This window comes from Equus quagga, chromosome 1 (assembly GCF_021613505.1).
Source record: "Equus quagga isolate Etosha38 chromosome 1, UCLA_HA_Equagga_1.0, whole genome shotgun sequence".
NCBI classification, from domain to species: domain Eukaryota; kingdom Metazoa; phylum Chordata; class Mammalia; order Perissodactyla; family Equidae; genus Equus; species Equus quagga.
Genome location: NC_060267.1, coordinates 113,182,773 through 113,205,860, shown reverse-complemented (window position 1 = coordinate 113,205,860; position 23,088 = coordinate 113,182,773). Strand labels below are relative to the sequence as shown.

General features: G+C 36.5%; 1 protein-coding gene across 1 annotated transcript in view; it reads left to right on the top strand.

The window, feature by feature from the left end:
- Positions 1-23,088, top strand: part of CNTN6 (contactin 6) — a 295,689-nt gene that overhangs the window by 209,519 nt on the left and 63,082 nt on the right. The window contains exons 8-11 of the mRNA XM_046683997.1: positions 6,675-6,859; positions 10,702-10,838; positions 12,345-12,474; positions 14,533-14,683. Coding sequence (XP_046539953.1) covers positions 6,675-6,859; positions 10,702-10,838; positions 12,345-12,474; positions 14,533-14,683 — 603 coding nt within the window. The remainder of the gene's footprint in view (positions 1-6,674; positions 6,860-10,701; positions 10,839-12,344; positions 12,475-14,532; positions 14,684-23,088) is intronic.

Genomic DNA, 23,088 nt, shown 5'->3' with positions numbered 1-23,088 from the left:
GTTGATTTTTGTGCATGGTGTAAGGGAATGGTCTGCTTTCATTCTTTTGCATGTGGCTGTCCAGTTTTCCCAACACCATTTATTGAAGAGACTCTCCTTTCTCCATCATATGCTCTTGGCTCTCTTGTCGAATATTAGCTGTGCATAAATGTGTGGGTTTCTTTCCAGGCTCTCAATTCTGTTCCATTGATCTGTGTGTCTGTTTTTGTGTCAGTACCATGCTGTTTTGGTTACTATGGCTTTGTAGTATATTTTGAAATCAGGAAGTGTGATACCCCCAGCTTTGTTCTTTTTTCTCGGGAATCATTTGGCTATTCGGGGTCTTTTGTTGTTCCATATAAATTTTAGGATTCTTTGTTCTATTTCTGTGAAATAATATTGTTGGAACTTTCATAGAGATTGTGTTGAATTTGTAGATTGCTTTGGGAAGTATGGACATTTTAACTATGTTAATTCTTCCAATCCAAGAGCACAGAATATCTTTCCATTTATTTGTTTCTTCTTTGATTTCTTTCAACAATGTTTTATAGTTTTCGGTGTACAGATCTTTCACTTCTTTGGTTAAGTTTATTCCTAGGTAGTTTATTCTGTTTGTTGCAATTATAAATGGGATTGTATTCTTAATTTCTCTTTCTGCTACTTCGTTATTAGTGTATAGAAATGCAACCAATTTTTGTATGTTGATTTGTATCCTGTGACTTGACCGTATTCATTTATTATTTCTAAAAGTTTTTTAGTGGATTCTTTAGGATTTTCTAGATATAAAATCATGTCATCTGCAGAGTTACAGTTTCACTTCTTTTTTTCCAATGTGAATCCCTTTTATTTCTTTTTCTTGCCTGATTGCTCTGGCTAGGACTTCCAACGCTATGTTAAATAAGAGTGGTGAAAGTAGGCATCCTTGTCTGGTTCCTGTTCTTAGAGGGATAGCTTTCAGTTTTTCTCCATTGAGAATATTTGCTGTGGGTTTGTCATATATGGCCTTTATTATGTTGAGGTATTTTCTTTCTATATCCATTTTATTTTGAGTTTTTATTCTAAATGGATGCTCTATTTTGTCAAATGCTGTCTCTGCATCTATTGAGATGATCATGTGATTTTTATTCTTCATTTTGTTAATGTGGTGTATCACGTTGATAGATTTGTGGATGTTGAACCATCCCTGCATCCCTGGAATGAAACCCCCTTGATTAGGATGTATGATCTTTTTAATGTATTGTTGTATTCAATTTGCTAGTATTATGTTGAGGATTTTTGCATTGATGTTCATCAGTGATATTGACCTGTAATTTTCTTTTTTTGTGTTGTCCTTGTCTGGTTTTGGTGTCAGGATAATGTTGGCTTCATAGAAAGAGTTAGGAAGCCTCCCCTCCTCTTCAATTTTTTGGAAGAGTTTGAGAAGGATATGTATTAAGTCTTCTTTGAATGTTTGGTAGAATTCACCAGGGAAGCCATCTGGTACTGCACTTTTATTATTTGGGAGGCTTTTGATTGCTATTTCAATCTCCTTACTGGTGATTGGTCTATTCAAATTCTCTACTTCTTCTTGGTCCAGTTTTGGAAGCTTGTATGTTTCTAAGAATTTATCCCAAAAATTCATGCTTATAAAGGTGCAACAAAATATAGCTGATAGGTGTAAGAGCTGCATTCTGCTCTGCATTGCATAAATAGTATTCTATTATGATAGCTTTATTATTATAATTAAAACAGTAATTATTATTATTTACACAGAATGGTATATCTTGGAAAAATTAACTTGCATTTAAAAACTAACACTCACTACTAAAATAATTTCATCTTTTGTTGATTCCAGTTCTTTCCACCCACTGTCCATTTGAGATGGCTTCAAAAAAGAGAAAAGGTGTGAAATCTAAAGCAGTTCATTTAGTGTCTTCATAAGAAGTTCCACGACAAAATGGGAACTTTTCACTAAAATGCATATGTATTTTTATGTAATCTGTGTTTCACATTTATTCTTTCTGGCTCTATATCTCACATTACCAGCAATAATCAAGAGGATCATGGCAATCATATTCAGCAGTGACATAACAAATCTGAAAAAAACCTAGCATTTAATTAGTAATTGTGAAGTCTTATAAAATTGCTTAATTTTTCTCCCATTAGAAATTTTGTTAATTTGAAATGTAGCCACAAATGCACTTGATAAAACTTTTAAATTCTTTTTAATTTTTAAAACGTTTGAGTGATTCTTTTTGATAGCTTAGTTACTCTGAGAATTCTAAAATATGGTATCAAGAAGGATCCACCATATCATATAACTCAATCACACAGATAGGAAGTAACCTAGCCAACATTTGAATGCAGGCATTCAGAATCTATTTGTCAAGTCTTTTTTGGTTGGAATAAACAGGAAAATGACTCAAACAAGCTTAAGCCAAAGAGATTGTATTGATGAGCAGGAATGTTCAAAGAGAGATTTTTTTTGGCATCAGGCATGACTTGATCTAGGCATGTGAAGAATTCCAAGTTTCTTTCGTTTGTGTTAGCTTTGGCTTTCAAAGATACTTTCTCTGTTTGGTGGGAAATTGTTGCCTAGAAGTTTGAAGTTTGTATCCCACTATCTGAGCAAACCCCTGTGAAAAAAGATGATCCTTTCTTTAATAGCTCTTCCAAAAGCTGTCCCAGAATTGAGTCTAGTTGTCTCTGCTTGGTTCGCATAGTTGACCAATCATGGTAGCCATGGTGCACAGCTTCTAATGGCAAGACCTGAATTTTGTCCTCTCTCCTGAAGCCAAAGGTGTAGTCCTCCCAATTCAAATTAGATGGAGTAAAAATAGGAAGCATTGGGTTTTCTAGGGAAAATCAAAATGCAGACCAAAAACACCAACTCTTGTCCACTGCAGATCGAGAATCCAGGACTCTAATTCTTATATCCTTCTTCATAATTGACAGTTCTTAAGTTAGCAGCCAGCACACTAAATCTTACAGCCTTCTCTGTAATTGAATGGCTTATGGGAGAAGATTTATCACTCCAGACACAACTGAGATAAGAAAGAATTTCTACAAGATGTTTATTTTTAAGTGAGAAACTTATCTGTCCCTGTTCAGCCTTATGTTTCTTACATTTCTTGCCTTGTACTATTATTCGGGTGTAATTTTGATCCTTTAGAGCAAGCACTAAGTTCTCAAAACATGTTCCACTGCCACGGGTTTTCACAATGATTCTACCGCTCAGTTTTTGGTCTTATATGCCATTGATGTTCAGTTCCACAGAATACCATTTCTATGTCTGTCTAACAGCCACCAGACTGAGAAGTCTTTAAGGGTTCCTTACAATCGGTGTTGCAGTTAAAGTAGAACATGATTAGAGCATATTGGGGATTCTAATAAATTGGTTTTCCAAGAAGCAAACCTTGAAAGGATAATTTTTTTGGAAGTGATTTATTAGAAGAGTTCTTAAGAAAAAACACAGGAGAATGGAGAAGGAGGACAGGGAGGAGAGAGTAGCCAAGCAGAGTATGCTATCAAGCAAAGTTCCACAGAGGATGAAATTTGCCTCAGTCCAGTAGGGGGGCTCTGGAAAGAGTGCAGGTCCCACCTAGAGTCCCTCTAGCAGGGGCAGGGGAGCTGGAGGATTTATGCTCCAGCTCCAAGTCAATCATTGGTTAAGATCTGTCCCTGGAGGTATGTAAATTCCTAGCTGCTTTCAGCTTTTTCTTTGTGAAGGAAAAGTTAGCTACAGCAGTTGGGGATAGTGCCAACAAAGAGATGCAGCTGCTGACTGTTGAGGGTGAAAGTACATCAGGATCTGGGATGGCTAAGGAAGCAGAAGGGATCTGGGTAGAACATTGACATTTTCTGCTACAGTACTCCTATTGGAAAGGGACACCTATGTAGGATATGCCATTTCACCCATCAAGGGAAAAATGCTTGTCCAGAGAGTCCTCCGTGTCATCACTGAGTTCTTTTTTGGGCAAAGTTGGAATAGTTGGGATTGGTGAGACTTGTTCTTTTTGCTTGCACTTAATTGGGCTGCTTAAAATGGAGGTCCACTTTTTAAAACCACAAACACCAAAGCTCTCAGAGGATGATATTACCATAGCTGTGGGATCTGATTAGGCACATAGCTTCTGAGGCAAAGAAACTTAGAAATAAATCCCAGCTCTGCCACCTCTAGTTATAGGAAAGGTAAATGAAATTATGCGTATACATTGCATACATATATAGTCCCTGGCACATAGTTTGTAGTTAATAACAGCAACTATGTGTTGTGATATTATTACAATGATTATTATTAAATATCAACCTATTCATTATGTTATGTTATGTTATGTTGTGTTAAAAATTTACTTGTCTTCATAATCAAAATAAAGAACTACGATTAACTATGGGAAAAATACTCAACCCTTAACTGGAATTTTTTTTTTGTCTGAATGCTTTAGGTTAAAACCTTTTTTAGCTAGCTATTTTGCATGTATTTGTCATAAACTTCAAGATACACTGTCATAAAAAGATAACAAAGGATCGTGAATTGAGACAAGTATCAGAGCATCTATTTATTTTTCTTTCTGTAAATAAGTTTTCGTAATTTTTTTATTACATGTATGATATATGCACATTGTAGGAAATGAGTGATAAGCAGAAAAAGGAAAAGAAAAGGCGTTTATATCCTCACTACCCATAAATAATAACTTTTCATATGTTCACATATGCAAAATACATATTTTTAAAAATTGGATAGGGCTGGCCTGGTGGCGCAGGGGTTAAGTTCACACGTTCGGCTTCTCAGCGGGCCCGGGGTTCGCCGGTTCGGATCTCGGGTGCGGACATGGCACAGCTTGGCAAAAGCCATGCTGTGGTAGGTGTCCCACGTATAAAGTAGAGGAAGATGGGCACAGATGTTAGCTCAGGGCAAGTCATCCTCAGCAAAAAGAGGAGGATTGGCAGTAGTTAGCTCAGGGCTAATCTTCCTCAAAATGAATAAATAAATAAAAATTGGATAATACTGCATATACTATAAAATTCACAAGACTTCATGAAGATCTTTTTAGGTGAATAAGTTTTCTTCTAGAACTTCATTATTATTTGTAGTTTCATATTCCATAAGATGAATTAATAGGAAAACCAGTTATCTGAGGTTAATTGTTAGCAGGAATATGCCATTTTACTAAAATGTCAACCTAAATTTGTGGTAAGTGGCAAGGCTTTTTCAAAGGACAAAAACTAAACTTATCATAATAATGATTTTATTTTGTGTTTAACAAAATTCAAGTTGTGTTTCCAACTGTATGCTAATTCTGAGATAAGTAAGCAACTCAAACATCGATTTGGGGATATGTTTTCTGACAAATATGTGGGAGCACGCGTATGACTTTCTACACTGTGTTTATCTTGGATTTGCACAGGAGGATTATAATTGTTTGCTAATAAAAAATTCCTGGGGCTTCCTCAGTTTTCTTGCCTTATTTGAAGCCTCTACTGGGTCATCATCACCTGGCTTCTCTGTAGTTGTTTATCATTCAAACTCTGCAGGTCTTTGTCAACCACTTGGCATGTGTCTCCCACATGACTTTTGTGACTTGAAGAAATCCTGCATCTTCTACAAAGTTTACACTTTGACTGTTCAAAGTGATTTACTATTATAATCATTATTTGAAATATATTTGGAATAGAAACATTTAAATCATCTGAAAATCTATAATGGAATGAAGAATGACTTGACAGTAGGAAAGGAAAGATGTTAATGTAAATAGATTAGGAGTTGATTTTTACAAGAATTAGTTTATTAGGGAACATTTTCCTGTTGTGACTTTATTTATAGTCTGCACTTGTTTACATTATACCTGTGAAAGTGAGGCCTTCTACACCATGAACTTCTAAATTCATCCTCTATTGTTAGAGACTTAGATTCATAATCATAAAGTTTATTTTTGCTATTTTAAAAGATGTTCGTATTAGACTAGAGGTATTAGATATTAAGCTAAATTTTTATAAACAAAGGATTTCTTGACAGAGTCTAATGGAGACAAGGTACAATGTAAAGTTATTTTTTATATTACTATTATTTTTTATAAAGGGTATAAATGAGTACCATTCTTCTGAGTATCATAGAGCCTATACTCCCAATTCATGTGGATCTGTTTTATAGTACTAATCCCCCTTGATACTCTAGTTCACCCACCACATAAGTCTTCAGTTACTTATTAGTACCAATTTAGCTATAGAGGAACCTGAATTTTTGTCTTGGAATCTATAAATATAGAGAGAGCTTGCCTACTCTTAAATGTTAGGTCCTATATGGTCCTCAGGTCCACCATATTTAAACTGATATGATCTTGTTACCATCACTGAAGTCTATTTCCTTTGTTTCAATTACTGCTATTTACAAGTGTATTTATTTTTTATTATTTTTTTGTTGTATGTTTCTCCACCAGTCTGTAAGCAACATGAGGGCAAAGAGGGTGTCTATTTTATTCACCAGTTTATTCCCTGTGCATAGCACCATGACTTGCACATGGCAGGCACTTAAAAAAGTGTTATAAATTGCTTGATGAGTGAATGGTGAAGGATTGCATGATCTGAAAACTAGTCAAGATATTATAAATTGATTGAATGTTTTTTTTCTTGAGAGTCATTCTTAAGGACACTCTTATTTTATCCTGCTGACATGAAGACTAAATCACCTTCTATTCTAATGAGGTATAACTGTTTAGTCCAGTCCCCGATATTAGTTGGAGGAGGTTGGATGGAAGCCCGTTGCCAGGGAAAGTCAAGTACAGCAAATCCCAGGCTATCCTTGAAATCCCGAACTTTCAACAGGAAGATGAAGGCTTCTACGAATGCATTGCAGGCAACCTTCGAGGAAGAAACCTTGCAAAGGGTCAACTCATTTTCTACGGTAAGCTAATAGAATCTCAAAAACTATGTTCCAAGTTAGAGTGCTTACTAAAACAATTAGCAAGTGGCAACGACCATTTTCAAAATATGGCTTTAATTTCAGCATGGTCTATGCATGCTATTGTATATTATAATTGCTTTGAAAATATCAGCTATGTCATGTTAAAGCTATAAAAGTTTATAACACAAAGTAGCATGGAATCCAATATATTTCCCATAAAACATTCCACAATAGCCTATGACCATTTTTATTACAGGTCTAAGTAGAATTTACAAAGAAAGAGAAAATGACAGGAGAAACATAACACCAAATGGTAGTTTTCAGTATTTGTTTCTATTTTCCAAGATTTTGTCTACTCATATGTAAGTGATAGAAAAATAAAGTCATTACTTCATTTAAAAGATGTTTGCCTTAATTACCAGAATCTCTCATAGACTTAAGAGAGACAATGAAAGCATACAATATTATCTAAAAGTTGTCCTTATGTCTTCTTTCATCCAGGCCAAAATACACACTTGCATGAAATTTGCTTCTTTTTTTAATATCAAATAACCATAAAATATACCCCAAAATCACCAAAGTATTTGATCTTTTTAAAATATTCTTAACTTGGCTAAATTTAATATATCGGCACTAGAGAACTTTTTAAATCTGTGTTTATACATGGCCAAAAATGCTTTTCTATGTGGCAAGTTTACAATCAATGGAAAAGTAATTGAAGAAAAAATATATATATTTTATTAACTAGAAGAATCTGAGGTATTGTAATTACCTTGTAGGAATTCTGATTGAGTGTCCTGTAGGAGAACATAATGTGCCTTGGTTATATTATTTTCCATTTCCTTCAGAATTTCCAATTTTAACCTGGAATAAAAACTAGTATTTTATATATAGAATGTGATTTTCTGCTGATTATTCCCCTAGAGTTGTAGCAATGCTAATCTCTCTCTCTATATATATATACACACACATATACACACACCTATATTTTTATTTATATACTTATTTTTTCAATAGCTCCTGCTTTTTAAGGAAAGTCTTTGGAATCTGTCATCTTTTATAAATAAAATAGTGAGGATGTAACTGGGAGTTTTCTAGTGGCATGAAGATATTAAAGGCTTTGGCTGGTTTTTAATATATATTTCATTTTTCTATTAAATAGACAAAGATATAACCAAGAGATTAACCAGAAAATGGAGATATCTATGAACTGGAAATCAATAACAAGTACTTTCTCCTGCATTGACACAGCAACTCTTAGAATACATCAAAGTTTTTACAAATATTAATTCATAGAATTTTTATAGTAAGATGTAGAAATAATTTTCAGTGATAATATAGGTAAGAAACCTTAGATGAATTGAGCAAGATTATTGATGTTTTTCAAATCTGAGATAAAACCTTGAACAATCTTCTAAAACTAGACTCTTTCCACCTATAGTAGTTCTTCAACATGGTGATCTAAGTCCATTCACATGCTGTCTCACAGCAATGACATCAGCCATTTAAGGAGTCCAAATGGTCCTTGTGGGGAATGATGGATAATTGGTCAATAAGACAATTATTATGCTTCTTGACCACCTATTAATTTACTTGACAATGTGCTCCCAAAGGCACAAATAATTGATTCAACAACCTGAGAATTGAATAGTATCTGAAAATTTCAAGAAAAGAATCTCTCAGTTTCATTGTATTGCTATGTTTAAATTATAATTCAGAACCCTGTCCCTCTATATTGTGTCTTTATAGCCTCCAAAAGAAATCTCTAAAGTATCATTATCATTATAGAAAATAAAACACATTCAGAGGAGTTAAGTGACTTTCCACAGTCAATAGAGAAAAAAAAATCCAGAACCCAAGCCTATATGGTAGACCTGAAATCCTAGACTCTTTCTTTCAGGTATAGTCTATGTAGTTGCAGGTTTAAATTTTTTCTTTTTAGAGTCCAAAGCGTACAAAAAATGTGCACATTACATAAATAAATATGTTTAAAAGTTATGATAATTGTATTAAGCAACAAATCAGATGTATCTTAAACTTTTGTAAGCCATGTGAATTTTACCTAAGCATGCAATTTTTCTCCCCGGTCAAACATATATTAGGACAATTTCTAACAACTATCTACAAATTATAAAATGTGTTAATAATGTATAGAACATGATTCAATTTCATCAATACACCCAGTTCTTCCAAGTCTTGGTCTGATTTATCCCTCAAGGCTATGAGAAGCATATTTTGTAACTGAAAGTTGCCCTGATTTCCACAGGAGGTATTCATAGGCTTAGTTTTCACCACACTGAGATATCATAATTCCTTCTTCTGTCTTAGTGGAAGCAGATGTTGCAGTAGAAAAACCCTGGAAGTCAGACATATTTGTACACCATTTCAAAGACTGTAGGTCTCACTTCTTACTCCAACCCCTGCCATAGTGACCAGCTCAGCACTATGTTTTATAAGTGTAACCTGACACAGTCTCGTCTCAAGTGCCGCACTAAGTCGATCTTCTTTCCTGCTCTAATTTTCTTTGGCCTATTCAAGAGACTACTCAGTACTCAAGCCCAAACAACCTAGATGTGCTAATAGTTAACCCCTGCACTATCCTTGAATGAATAAATGCTTCCTCTTCCTTTCCCTGGGTAAAGAGTTCATAAAGACTCTCTAGAAGTCCACAAAGGATGGAGTAACAATGACCCATGTTGGTGGCCAACTCAATGAGTCATCGTTGCATTGACTTTTTCCTTCCCTGTTGACCATTACTTTCCCTGACTGCTTACCTTTGGGCTAGTATTCCCAAACAAATAACCTGAATGCAAGCCCTTGACCTAGGCTCTGCTTTCAGGGTTCAAATTTTGGCTTCTCTAATTCCTAACTATGTCCTCTTGTGCAAGTTACCTAACATCTCTGCCAAAATACTCTATAAAGTGTTGGAGGGAGAATTAAGTCCAATTACACATGTAAACCATGTAGCTTATAATAGTTTGAGATTCCAAAGGAAGATTCATCCACTCTCATATATCTGAGGACAGACCCAAATAAAGGAGGGAAATTAAATGGCACATCCAGGCAGTTTCCCATCATCTTTATGGAAGAAATATTAACTTTAAAGCATCTAATTTACACTCCATCTGTTTCCATGAATGACAGTAAGGATATTACTGCCTTACGTCTAAATGGCAATTTAACATCAAATGTACCAGTTGCTTTTAGCCTCACTGTAGAACTTTCTCAGATTAGAAAATAAGATTTTGGAAAACACATGCCCAGGATTAAAGTTAAGTGCTGAACCTATATACAATTCCAAAAGTTCTCATTCCCAGGCAAGAGTTTTGTCTAGGGAAAAAAATGGATTATCATCCTACTAAAATGTAATGAGGCTCATATTTGACTTATGTTTCAAGCTATTGAGTTGTAATTATGTCTGATTTGCATACACTTACTTTTAGTTAGTTCAGATCAAATATAATCAATGGGCTTTTGCCCACAAGGTGTTCAGATTTGGTATACATTTTCCAACTTGACCTATGTACTAATATTTAGCATGGAATTATTCTCTGGCCTTGTCATGCATTTGGACTTTTTCCCACAGTTCCCAAGTTGTTATGTTGGTGCAGCAAAATGACAAATGACAAACATTCATTTTCTGCCAAAGGTCCACTGATGTCTGTGACAGGATTTCTGTTGCCCCACGCTGAAGCTCCTGCATTCCCATTCCCTCAAATCATGTGTATGTAGTACTACTGGACCCATTAGCCTTTCCTTCTGATTTCTACAGTCCTGGGAATAGTTTCACATCTTGCATAATTGACTTGCCAAGTAGTTGCTCTTGTCTCTTTTTGAAACAGCCCTTCCAGAATGGGAACAAAAAATTCAAAATACATACCTGTCTATCTATGACAGCTTGCTTTGGGAATGCAAAGCTAGAGGAAAGCCAAACCCTTGGTACACGTGGTTAAAGAATGGGGAGCGCCTCAGTCCAGAGGTAAGCAACTATGTTGGTATCAAAAACTCACATACTCTGCTAGGGAAATTGTGTTACTGACAGTAACAATGTTTATGGAGTATTTAGTGAGTGTCAGGAAATGTAATATACTCTTTATATATATATAGTAATTTATTTAATTCTCAAGCAAACTCAAAGTAGCTATCAATATTATCCTCATTTTTCAAGTGAGAAAACTAATAGTAGAAAAGACAAATAACTTACAAAAGGTTACACACTAGTCAGTGATGGATTTACGTTCAGATCATCAACATCATCAACATCATAGTTAACATCGTTTGAACTATCATATGAGACAGGCCCGTGTTAAATATTTTCCATGCATTATTTTGTAATATCCTCATGACAACCTTATGAGAGTGATACAATTATTATTTCATTATGTAGATGAAGAAAATTGGTTTCAAAAAAGGTAAGTCATTGTCCAAGGTCACACAGCAGCTAGTAAATGTTAGAATTAGTATTCTAAACTTAATCTGTCTGATTCCAGGACCCAAGCTCTTAATAATTACCCAGTATTTTGCTTCATGAAAACTACTGATTGTCTCTAAACTCATAAGAAAGTGGAGAACTGAGGCAGTTACTCACATTTTCAATCTAAAGCATACTTTCTTCTACACTATACAGAAAATGAGGCAGAGTTGTTTCTTCTTTCCATCAAATTATCCAAATAATTGTGTTAATTCTCCATGGAGGCACAGCCAGAGCCACAAAAAACATCTGTTGTTTAGAAGTTGAATATAATGATGTTCTTTGTTTCAGCTTTAGTGGGATTTTCTCCCTGCATGCCTTTTGCGTATAACTTTTTCTGTTTCCTCCAGCCTACTTGCATTATCTTTAGAGGATGGTGATAGGTACCTTGAAATATTTACTTTTAAGTTATATTTGCACTATTAAACTATTTCGTCATTGCAGTCAGAATTGTATTTCTATACCCCAAATGGGACTCTGTAACAGATTTTGGCTGTTTAAGCAGACTTTATAGTAAGCTGCAGGAAAGAAGAATTTAGCTCCTCCAACTAGTGACTCAATTAGAAAATTATCAAGTCATCACATTTCAAGTCTTTTTGAGACTTTATTAAGGAAAGCCAAGGAAATATTCTAATCATGATATCCCTGTCTAATATTGCTGTCACCCATGGTTTCTGGAATAATTCAAATGGTAGAGTGTTCCAAATTATTTTATGTACCTATCTAATGGAAAGTTAACACATTCTATGCAAAGAATGCCAATTTTCAAAGAAATGAGATAACATAACATATACTAATCGCTAAAATTATACTAAGCATATTTCCAATTTTTTTTAAACTTTAGAAAGCTGCTCAGGATCTTGCAGTGCATTAAGCTCATCTTTGTAAGCATCAGTTCTCATTCACCAAAATACCGTATCTCATAGATATGCACAAATGTTTAATAATGTGTTCTGGTTAAGAGAATACCTGCATTAACATACTAGCATCATTACATGGCTTTTCTTTTATTAGGAAAGAATTCAAATAGAAAATGGAACACTTATCATAACTATGCTGAATCTGTCAGATTCTGGTGTCTACCAATGCACCGCAGAAAACAAATATCAGATAATTTATGCAAATGCAGAATTGAGAGTATTGGGTAAGTCACTCGTTTATAACCAAAAAATTCCAGGTGACGTTTTAGTAAGCTATGATTGTACATACCCTGAACCCAATTTTTCTGTAAATTAGAAATTGCTTTCCCTTGAAATAATGGGGCATTTTTAAATTAACTTTGAAAAATTACAAGGTGATAATTATCATTCTGCTTGGGCAATACATTAGGGCTTCCAGGGGAGCCCACCATGGGGTGCATCCAAACCAGAATAGGCTTCTCCAAAGCTGATCCCAGCATGAGGTTTTGAATACAATTCAAAAAGCGTCCATTAGAAATGCTTTCAGCTGCAAATAAAAGACTAAGGAACGAAAATGTCAGTTTACACTGACTTAACAAACAGGGAATTATTTCATCTCTTAATGAGAAGTTCAGGGATGATGGCTGAGCTGTGGCACTTCAATGTGATGATGTTCTTCTTTAAACATTCCCTTCACACTTGTAGCCTCATGGTTTCAGGATGGCTGCTGTACCTACAGAAATCAAGTCCATACTCAAGGCAGAAGAAGAGGGAGGGGATGGAACTGACCATATCTATCATTCTCATTAGAAAAGCACAATTTCCCTGAGTCCTTGGAGCAAACTCCTTTTATGTCATTGACTAGAACTCTGCCACATGACCTAGACCTCCAGGGAAGCTTGGAAAGTGAGTCCCTATGGTGGAAAATGTTGAGATAGAAGCAGTTTGCGAATGATATTTTGGGACAGCCAACCAGTGGTGTCTGTGACAATAAATGACTTATTGATAGCCTTCATCTCAAGGCTTTTTTAGTAGTAGGAAGAAAGAAGGAGATGGAAGAGAGGAAGGATCAAATAAAAAGAGACAAAGTTTTATGAGTTTTTAGATTATGGACACTGGTTTGTTTGTTCCTTCTTTCAATCACTACTATTTTTTTTAACATGTATTGTATATTAACCACCAAAAATATAGTTATCAATACTAAAGTGATCTTTACCTTCTTAGAACCTATAGTTTCACTGACAAAATAAAAGGCAAATTTTTAAATATTGTCATTATTATGGTCAAGAATTGAGTAGGTGTTATCGGACCTCAGGGCAATTTGAACCTAACCTATATTGAGGACATTATCTTTAAGCTGAGATCAGAAAAGAAAGTATGCAGAGGCCAGCAGAAGGGCAGAGAAGCAACATCTGAAACGCCCAAAAGCAAGAGATCACGACATATCTGAAAGACCTTCAGTTCAGTTGGACTTTAGACTAGGAATGGGGTTTGGACACCTGGGTCCCCACATCCATGAAGTTGGAAGTCTTGAATGCACCAAGGCTGTCTAGGAATTTTCCACTCTCATGAACTGGTATTTGTTCAACATTTATTTAGTAGGGACAAAATTGAAACTGACAAAGACTTTATTTTTCTAATTTCTACTCAGCCTGCCTGCTTCTACAGAAGGCAAACTGCATTTTTAGTTAAAGGCTCACCTGAGGAAATCTGACATAGTGACATAGGCTTTCTGATTTATTTCAGTGTTATTTCATTGTTTTTTGCACACACACACACACCCACACACACACATTTAGGATCATTCTCTTGGCTGGAATAGATTTCCCTAATCAAGGTTAAAATGTCCTCTTCTGTCTCTTGCGGAACCATCTTCACCCCTTTTATTCTAAATGCTATTAAGAATGTGACTTTTTCTAACATGCTTCCTCTCCCACTCCAACTTGCTTTTGGTATTGCAATGATTGGCACCAAAACAAAAGTAAATTTCATTTTTATTGAGCACATCCTTTGTGCCAGGCACTATACTATAGTTCTTTACAGCTGTAATCTCATTTAATCCCCACCCTAGCTTTCTGAGCTTATATCTATTGGCATCTTCATTTTACAAATGAAAACAGAGAGTCCAAAATGCCAAGTCGGTAACTGACCCCAGAACACGTTGAGCCAAGTAGCTTGAAAAAGAGTTCTAGATACAAATATTAGATTCTATCTATCTGTCTATCAATACTAAGATACCTCTTGGGTTAGTACATGTTAATTATGTGAGTAACTTAACAATTTTAACAATTTTTTGTTTTTAGCCTCAGCTCCTGATTTCTCCAAAAATCCCATTAAAAAAAATTCAGTTGTTCAAGTTGGTGGGGATATTGCTATCGAATGCAAACCAATTGCTTTTCCTAGGGCAGCTATCTCCTGGAAAAGACGAGCGGAGAGCCTGAAGCAGAGCAAAAGGTAAATAAATCTCTTTTTTTTGTTTCCTATCCTGGAATATTTTATAATAATCTTCCAAATTTTTAGGGTTTACTAGGTCTTCCAAAATTCCCTCCTTTACTGATAACTGCATATCCAGAGATACTAAAAATTTTTGCATGATAGTAAAAACAAAAGAATCTTATAAAGCTAAGACTTGCTTGTATAATTTGGCTGGAATATTTTCAGTGCATACAGTTGTACTAGATATATTTTTAAAAATCCTTTAAGACCTTTTTCCTCATTCAGCTTGAAGGTTTTTTCCTGACCCAGCCTGCTGAGAAATCAGTAAGAAGAGCATTGCACAAAGGAGAAAGACATTGATATTCACACACCTGGTGTTGTGGTTTTTAAATAGTCACACAGGTGTTCACCCCATGACAGAATGAATTCACCACATGAAAAAATGTAGAGAGGTTCCTGTAGAGAAAGAAGAGAGGTTTCCTTCCATAATGGATGTGGTTGACAAATCCTTATTCAGCACTGGCATGTTTTCTAGGAGAGTTTTGACAGAACAAAACAGGTGTTTCTAACTACTTATAATACATTTCGTTCCATTATACTGTGGAACCTTGTGTACTAAGAGATGATCAGACTACAGTTGTAGCTTTATTTTAGTGATGCATGTGTGTTACTATGTGATTGGATATGCAATGGACTACTAGTAAGAAAGAGTCATTGTGCTAAAGGTAGGAAAATGGTTTAATGAGCGCCTCTTTAGCATCATACGCGTCACGAACTCTTATGCTTACCAGGCCAGGCAAGTAACATAAATGAACCAGACAGACAAGGTGAAAGAAAGGACAGCTAAAATATGATGAAAAATGGCAATCCATCCGTCTTGGAAGACAGAACTGTGAAGGACGGGAGAGTGAGTTCCACACCTAAAAGAGACAGTCATCACTCCGAACTCAGTCAAATGTTGTTTTGTAGGATTGTAGAACTGGAAACATTTCAGATAAAGCTAGAAATCTGGATTTTGACATTGCATCTTCTGTGCTGGGAAAAAACATCCACAGGCTGGATGCAGGGACACAATTTGTCATTTCTGATCCTAGGATTGCATTTGTGGTCAAGGAAGAGAGAAAAGTAGGTTAAAACAAGCAAATGAACAATGCTCTGAGTTGATCGTGCAGAGTGCTGTCAGATTCTATCTGCTGCCTTGCAGACCCTCGCCTGTCGAGCCGAGATAAATAAGACACAGACCCTTCTAGGGCACTCTTTCTTTCCTTTCTCTCTCCTGACTCCAGTGGTCTCTATAGCCCTTGACTGAAGCTTTTCCCAGGACAGGGAGTCAGCTGAATTTATCATTGCATGCCCTGTGCCTTGGCACAGAGCTCAACCCCAATAAATATCTGTGGAATGAATGAACGTGTCAAAAAGGATGAATATGTAAGGTGTTACCAGCTTTAGAGAAAGGCTGTTATTGAGGAAATGCCTCAAGACAGGAGAACAGACGCTTCTAAACTAAGGTGAAAAGGAAGATAAAAGAAAACCTCTTGCCCTGACCCAGATTGGGCCCCTTCCTCTGTGTACATTGCCTACAAGATTGCTGGAAGCACTCCCAACAGATTTGGGTGTGGATTCCTTTTAAATGTTTCCTCTTTCATTCCTAAAATCTAATCAAGGTTTGAATACCCCGCTGTAAAACAGGAAAACTCAAGAGATGCTGTAGTGTCAAACACAGCGCTCCGTGCTGAGGATTGGGATAAATTGATTAGTCTCCCTCATTTATTAAAGAGTAGGAATGGCTGCTGTTTACCTTCTATAACCTTTAAAGGCCCAAACACAGGGTATGTGAGGAGGAGAAAGAAAAGGAAGAGGATTTGGATAAAGATAAGAAAATGATAGGAAAAAAAGTTTTGAAGAGTATGAGGGAAACCTCTTAAAACAGCCTCTCAGGTTTTGTTTTATTTTGTTTTGCCCCATATAGAATGAATTTGGGATCCATTTTAGCCTCCAAACAGTCACTAATAGTCATATCAGATTCAGCATCACCTTATTGTGATTAAAGGAATGATCTGTGTGATTTCTATTTATAGATCCTTATACCATAATTCCATCCTTCTGTTGCTTTAGGATTTCGTTACAAGTTTCAACAAAAGAAAACAAACAAACAAAACTGACTCCTGAATATGCATTGAAAAAAAAAAGTTGAGCCCTGGCTGAGTGTGGTAATTACAGACATGTGTCTCTGCCGGGTATAGATTACCTTAAGCAGTAATTTGCAAAGGTCACCCAGCCAGCTCCATGAGACTGTGTGTCTCTGCATGCTTCCTATCCTGTCGCCTCTTCTATTGCCTTCTGACTTGACTGTTTTCATTAAGTGCGTGGCTTCAAGCTGCTTATTGGGAAACACAGCGCCTATGCTTCTGTTTGTGTTGCCTTAGTGGTTTTTTTGTAGTCTTATCATGGCAACTTCCAAACAGGTTGAAGGTAAAAATTAAAGTAGCGATAAAAAGGAAAGAAGGGAGGAAGGAAAGGGAGAAGGAAGCAAGGTGAGAGGAAGGGAGGGAAAGGGCATAATGAAGAGAAAGACAAGTCTCCATTCTACCCTAATTAGATCAGGACTTTGAGTATGTCATTTATCCTCTATAAGCCTCCATACGTAAAGTAGATTAGAAGCGTTCCACCCTCCTAAAAGAGGAGAGAGTGCCGAGTGGTCTCTTCAAGCCCATTCAGGCCTAAGGTTGATTATTGCATCTATATCTTTGATCTGAGCCATTAGAGGGTAACCAATTCTTTTTCTTTGCTCAAAACACTCCTTCAATGAGTGTTGCCAGGACAGATCCCAAGTCCTAGCAAAGTAACTTCATTCAGCCTGTAAATAGCCACTGCACTGGAAGAGAGCTTTGGAAAGGAGAATATTAAAACAGTAGGTAACGCCACAAAATATTTCTTATAACATTAGGAATATATGAATAAAGGTTATTTGACTTAGTGGGTCTAGGTATGTCTTTGTGTTCATGAGTGTGTGTGAATACACAAGTGTCTGCACATAGTAGTAAGCATCATTTCCAAAGCAAATAAAATTAGACGCCCTAAGAGACAGGGATGGAGTGTTGGGCATACAAGCTGGCTGGGAAATTACTTTTTACGTGTGATTAACAAAATGCAAGGTTTATCTCATGTGTAGATAAAATGCTCAGTGTCATATTTGAAAAGGACATTAGAGATGACATAACCCGTTTTCCAAGTTTTATAGAGCGAGATGCTAAACTTAAACACACAACACTGAGTCCCACTACACGTTTTTTAATACCCACACCAAGCTGATTATTTCATTTAAATAGCAAAGTAAATATAACTTCTACCCTCTCCTACCTCTGTTCAATAAAGTGTGACACAATTGGAAGATTAAAAGAGTCAGATATAGAAAACAGTTTAAATTTTTACAATGGTTCCAAATAGGAGTAGTTTTTAGTTCACGACCTTGGAAACACCTATTGGAGAAAAGTACATTTTTACTCTCTGTTATAAAACTTCTGTATGGTCCTGTATACTTTGAAATTTCATTGTCACTAACTCTTGCTTCCCATAAAGTGTAACTACATAGAGATGGTTGAAAGAACTCTAAAGAAGCCTATTCAAAGTAATCTTACTGTATTGCCTCCTTATAAAAAATGGCGGCAATATATGTATTTTGACAATTTCCTCCACTCTTGCATGAATCGAGACAGCATACATCACACAGCTAGTAAATTGTGAAGCTTAGATTTAATGACAAGTCTCTTGTCTCTGTATTTAGATCTTTTCCTCACTAAAGATAATAGAATACTCTGCTCTTCGTTTTTTGAAGTGCCATTGTCACAAGATTTTACCTAATTTCATATGTTGGCAATTAGGATCAAGCAGCAATTATGAATACGGTTAAGATGTTTCTTATTGGCCTATGTGCCACAAGTGAAGTCTTGACTATTTGAAGAGTTCTCTCTTTACAATTCTATAATCATGGCAGGCTGTCAGAGTAGAAAAAGTTTCCTTCAAATAAAAATAGGTAGATGGCATTACAGAGTCCTAAGGCTGCCTGGTTTCCTGCTAGGATTGTACGGTCATAGGACATCTACCTTGTTATTTTTGGACCACCAGTCATTTAGAAACGGCACCTAAATTGAGAAGCAAAGGTACATTCCTGTGAGAGAAACTGGGTTATAGTATCAAAAGCCTTGCACTGGGAATTAGAAAACAAGAACTCTGGTCTCAGTTCTGTCATTGCTGAGAGGTGTGACCTTGGGTAAAACCACTAGCCTACTCTTTTTTTGTTTGAGGTTACTATTCCCTGGATTTATTTAAGAGGAAATAACATGAAAACAACTTTAAGAAATATTGAACACTATGCCCATGCAATGACTGCCAGAATAGAAATTGTATATGAGAATTCAATTCAAAACATTAGCCTGGAAGTTTGAAATTGCAGATTTTATCATAGCTATCATTTTTATAGGTTTTACTGATTGCTCAGGTGACCAAGTGATTGATCCAAAAATAGTGATTTTTGTGAATTGTCAAAACAGCTAAAGTGATCTGGTTGGACGGCTTCACAGGTTAGAGAGAGCCTTGGCTGCTAGACCGTAAGCACCACGAGGGTAGTGAGCACCACTCATTAATTCACCACTACAGGCCCCGCGCACAGCACAAACCTGCAACGTAACAGAAAGTGGGTAAACATCTTCTGTGTTGCTAAATAAATGAAAGTTAAAGTTCATTTTGTTTTGTTTGTGTCTACCTGACAAGAGATTTTAAACTTAAACCAAAAACTTATTTAACAATTAGTAGCCCTGTAACGTGTTCGTTCATTCAATCTGTAAATATTTCATGAGCTCCTGTTATATCCCCAATACTATGCTAGGTGCTGTAGATAAAACTGAAGCCAGACAACAACATGACACATAGTATTCTTTCACAAGAAAGTTGTTTTCTTTAAAATGGTTTGGAGTCCAAAGAGCCAGGTTCAAGTCAACTCTACTTTTCACTCAGTTGATAACTTCTAACAAATCCTTTAACTTCTCTGGTCCTCAGCTGATTCACTTGAAAAATGGAGCAATTGGTACTTGGCTCTCCCATGATTTTGTATGAGACACAAATGGCATAGCATGTGTGGAAAGGATGGAGGATCTGTATACACTCTTCCACCACTGGGCGCATTTATTGCTGTTATCTTTATCTTTATGCAAATCTCAGTTGCGCATTAGTACCTCTATCAGTCAAGGAAACATCACAAACTTCCCCACAGAAAGTCGAGATGAATACAGATGAAGATTATCTCTGCGAGGCATTCTGAGGCAACTGAGGGAATCGATTCCACATCTGCTAAGTTTGATTAATTGCTTCTTTTTTTCCTTGTGGATCCACTTAGCAAGTGAACTGACAGAAATCAAAGCCTAGATTTATCTCCTTATGCCCAGCGACTGCTGGCTACCTGTTGAGGGATCACCTCATGAATTTAATAGGAAATGTTAACCCGCTGGACAGACAGCTCAAAGTTCCTCTGACAGGAAGCATTAAATATGATGCTACATCACCTGAAATATGGTCAGAGTGGACATGTAAGCTCTGAACAACTTAACTAAGAGATGGAGAGAATTTTTTCCTATTATTGAAAGAATAATTGAATTAATAAATAATCCACCACATTCCTTCCTCATTTTCCTAAAAAGAAGTCCACTGCCTTTCTTCCTCATTTCATAAAATATAATAGAATAAAATAAAATAAAACAAAATGCATTTATACATCAGACAAATTGTCATTAATAACGAAAATAACCATTTTAAGCACCTCCTATGTGCTGGGCATTATGCCAGACATTTTATATATCTCAAAAAAATTAAAGCACACTCTTTTTCATATTTGGATCCATCACTGAGGGACAAAGTTGTCATAGAGTACATGGCCACGTTTGTACCATTTTTGTCTCAAAGTGCTAAATACAAAGGCACTTCTAAATTCCCAAAGAATCAAACTCACTCAATCACTGAGATTCTGCCTTTTGGCAATTAGTCTCAGAATATGATCAAATCCCACAGACTTGAAACAAGAGAACTGCTGGGCTCTCCGGAACCAATTCCATTACCTCTACCCACTCAGGTAGACATGAGTGTGCATATATACAGGCATGTTTATATATGTGACACATAATATGACACACACATATGTATTTACAAACAGACCTTATTAAATGATAAATTTTGTGTGCTTTATCCTACAGTAATGAAACTGTTAAACTCTGGGCCCTCGGCACTTGGCAAAATGCGTGTACCTTGTGGGAACATGTGAACCCATTAGGTGACATGGAATCTAGTAGTGGTGCTTAATCAGTAGTTTTGCCTCTAGGCCCAAAATTTGGTGGGCCTACTCCTCTTCCAACTGTGTGGTACTCCAACACCCCAAGACCTCCCTCTTAGAAATAATAGTATATTGCGGCAGTTGAGAAATAGCAGCGAAAGAGTGGAGAAGGAAAGCAGAGATGAGAGAGAAGGAGATGAGGAGAAAGAACAATGAAAAGGAGGAACAGGGCATCCTCTGTGCCAAGAGAGAATTGATAGTTATTGAGTAAGTCACTTGATCTTTCTTTTCTTCATGGGTGAAAAAGTACCCTTGGGAGAACCTATTTGTTAGTCTTTAGCATAGTGACGTAGAAAAGGAACAGAAGATAAATTCATTTGTCTTCATTCTTCTCCTTGCTAAACTACCTGGACAAAGTAGTTCCTTTAGTTACAAAGCCCTTGCCTGACACTTAGCTACCATTCTCCCTGGAGCCTTTTCACATCCATCTTATCTTGTAGGGCCTCAGCTAATGAGGGTCTGGCTGCCTGAATGCAAGGAAGCCAATTATATGATGCTCCCTCTCTATTTGACCCTTCTCTATGCATCTTTTAATATTTGCTTTCTAAATCACCACTGTTCCTTTTTCTTTTACCTTTACTCCCAAGTGCTGAGTCTTAACAAAATACCCCCTCCACACATTCCTCTTCAATGCAACGTTAGCCAGAATGTAGCAACTGGCAAGCAGCCTTCTTTATCTCTTCCTCCTCCTTCCAGAGCTTCCTAATGGAACAAGCAAATAAACCTCATTTTGTTTTGTACCATCAACTACTTAATGTAATAATGCTTAGTACCTCAGGTAGCATGAGCATCAAATAGGCAAATGAACCATATGTCCCCATGTTTAAGGAAGAATGATAGTCTGCATAATGCCAGGCTTATTACAATCTCCCTTCTGTGCTGCCTCTTTGTAATAAAATTTTAAATTGTTCATACTCAACTCCTGAGAGCCTTGTTAAGGTGAGCCTTTCCAAGGGAATATGTGCTGAAGATGTCAAGAGCCATCTGATACTCTTGCCTGTGTCACGCGAAGATGTAACAAGCTAAAATCCTGTGTGTGCCCCTGTCAGTCTTGCCCTCATTTTCACCTCTTGCCATCCGGTGCCTCCAGTGGTCTGGAACACAGTGTGTGCAAACCACCTGCCACCAGAGTCTGAAAAAGCTCCGGCTCATTAAAGATGCAAAGCCTATCTTTAAACCGAGTCTGCCCAGCCCGATGTGCTCTGTTTTACACCACCTTCTTGGGTTGGACTCTGATTCCTGTAGTTCCCTATTTAAAATATTTTAATGATGGGTGATGATGCTCTTTGGCTTTAAACATGGGCAAATATAGCAAAGCAAAGAAATTTCACAAATAGTGTCTTACAAATTCTTGTGTTGTAGCGTATGATGGAAAATACATAAACTTCGTTGTAGAGTTGCTGTGAATTCATAGTTACATTGGTAGGTTTCAAACGTGCTCATGCATAAGAACCATGTGAAAAATGCAGGTCTCAGAGCCGTGCTCCCGATTTTGAGTGAGTAGGTATGAAGCAGGGCTGAGGAATCTGCATTTTTGTAAATTCACTCTCTGCTCCTAAGAGAAGCTGAAGTTATTGAATACCACCTAGAGAAACACTGATTTGGTGCAAACATACTACCTAAAAAATAGCAACTTTTATTTTTTCTCCTTTCCCCTAGAACTTTACTTGCTGTCCTAAAATGCTCAGCTCTTCATCGTCCCTCATTGCTGAGAAGATGAAAGTCCTCAGTTTCGTTACCTTTTGAAAATATGAAAACACTTGGCCTTGGAAGGGTGTCCATTTACTTTAGTGCTCGCTTCGAATTTCTGAGTGACATTTATATCTTCCAAAGTTTACATAAATATTCAACAGCAATAATTGTATAGACAGAAAAGGTCAGTTATTAGTGCAATTTACAAAATTGACCTTTTATTCTTGGTTTGGCTTTTGAGAAAAAAAGTGATTCCTTGATAGGCTTAAAGTGGCATGCTCTTCACTTAGAAATAAAATGTTTGCTCGACAGGTGTTTGCTACACCCACACCTTCTTATAGATACTAGTGGG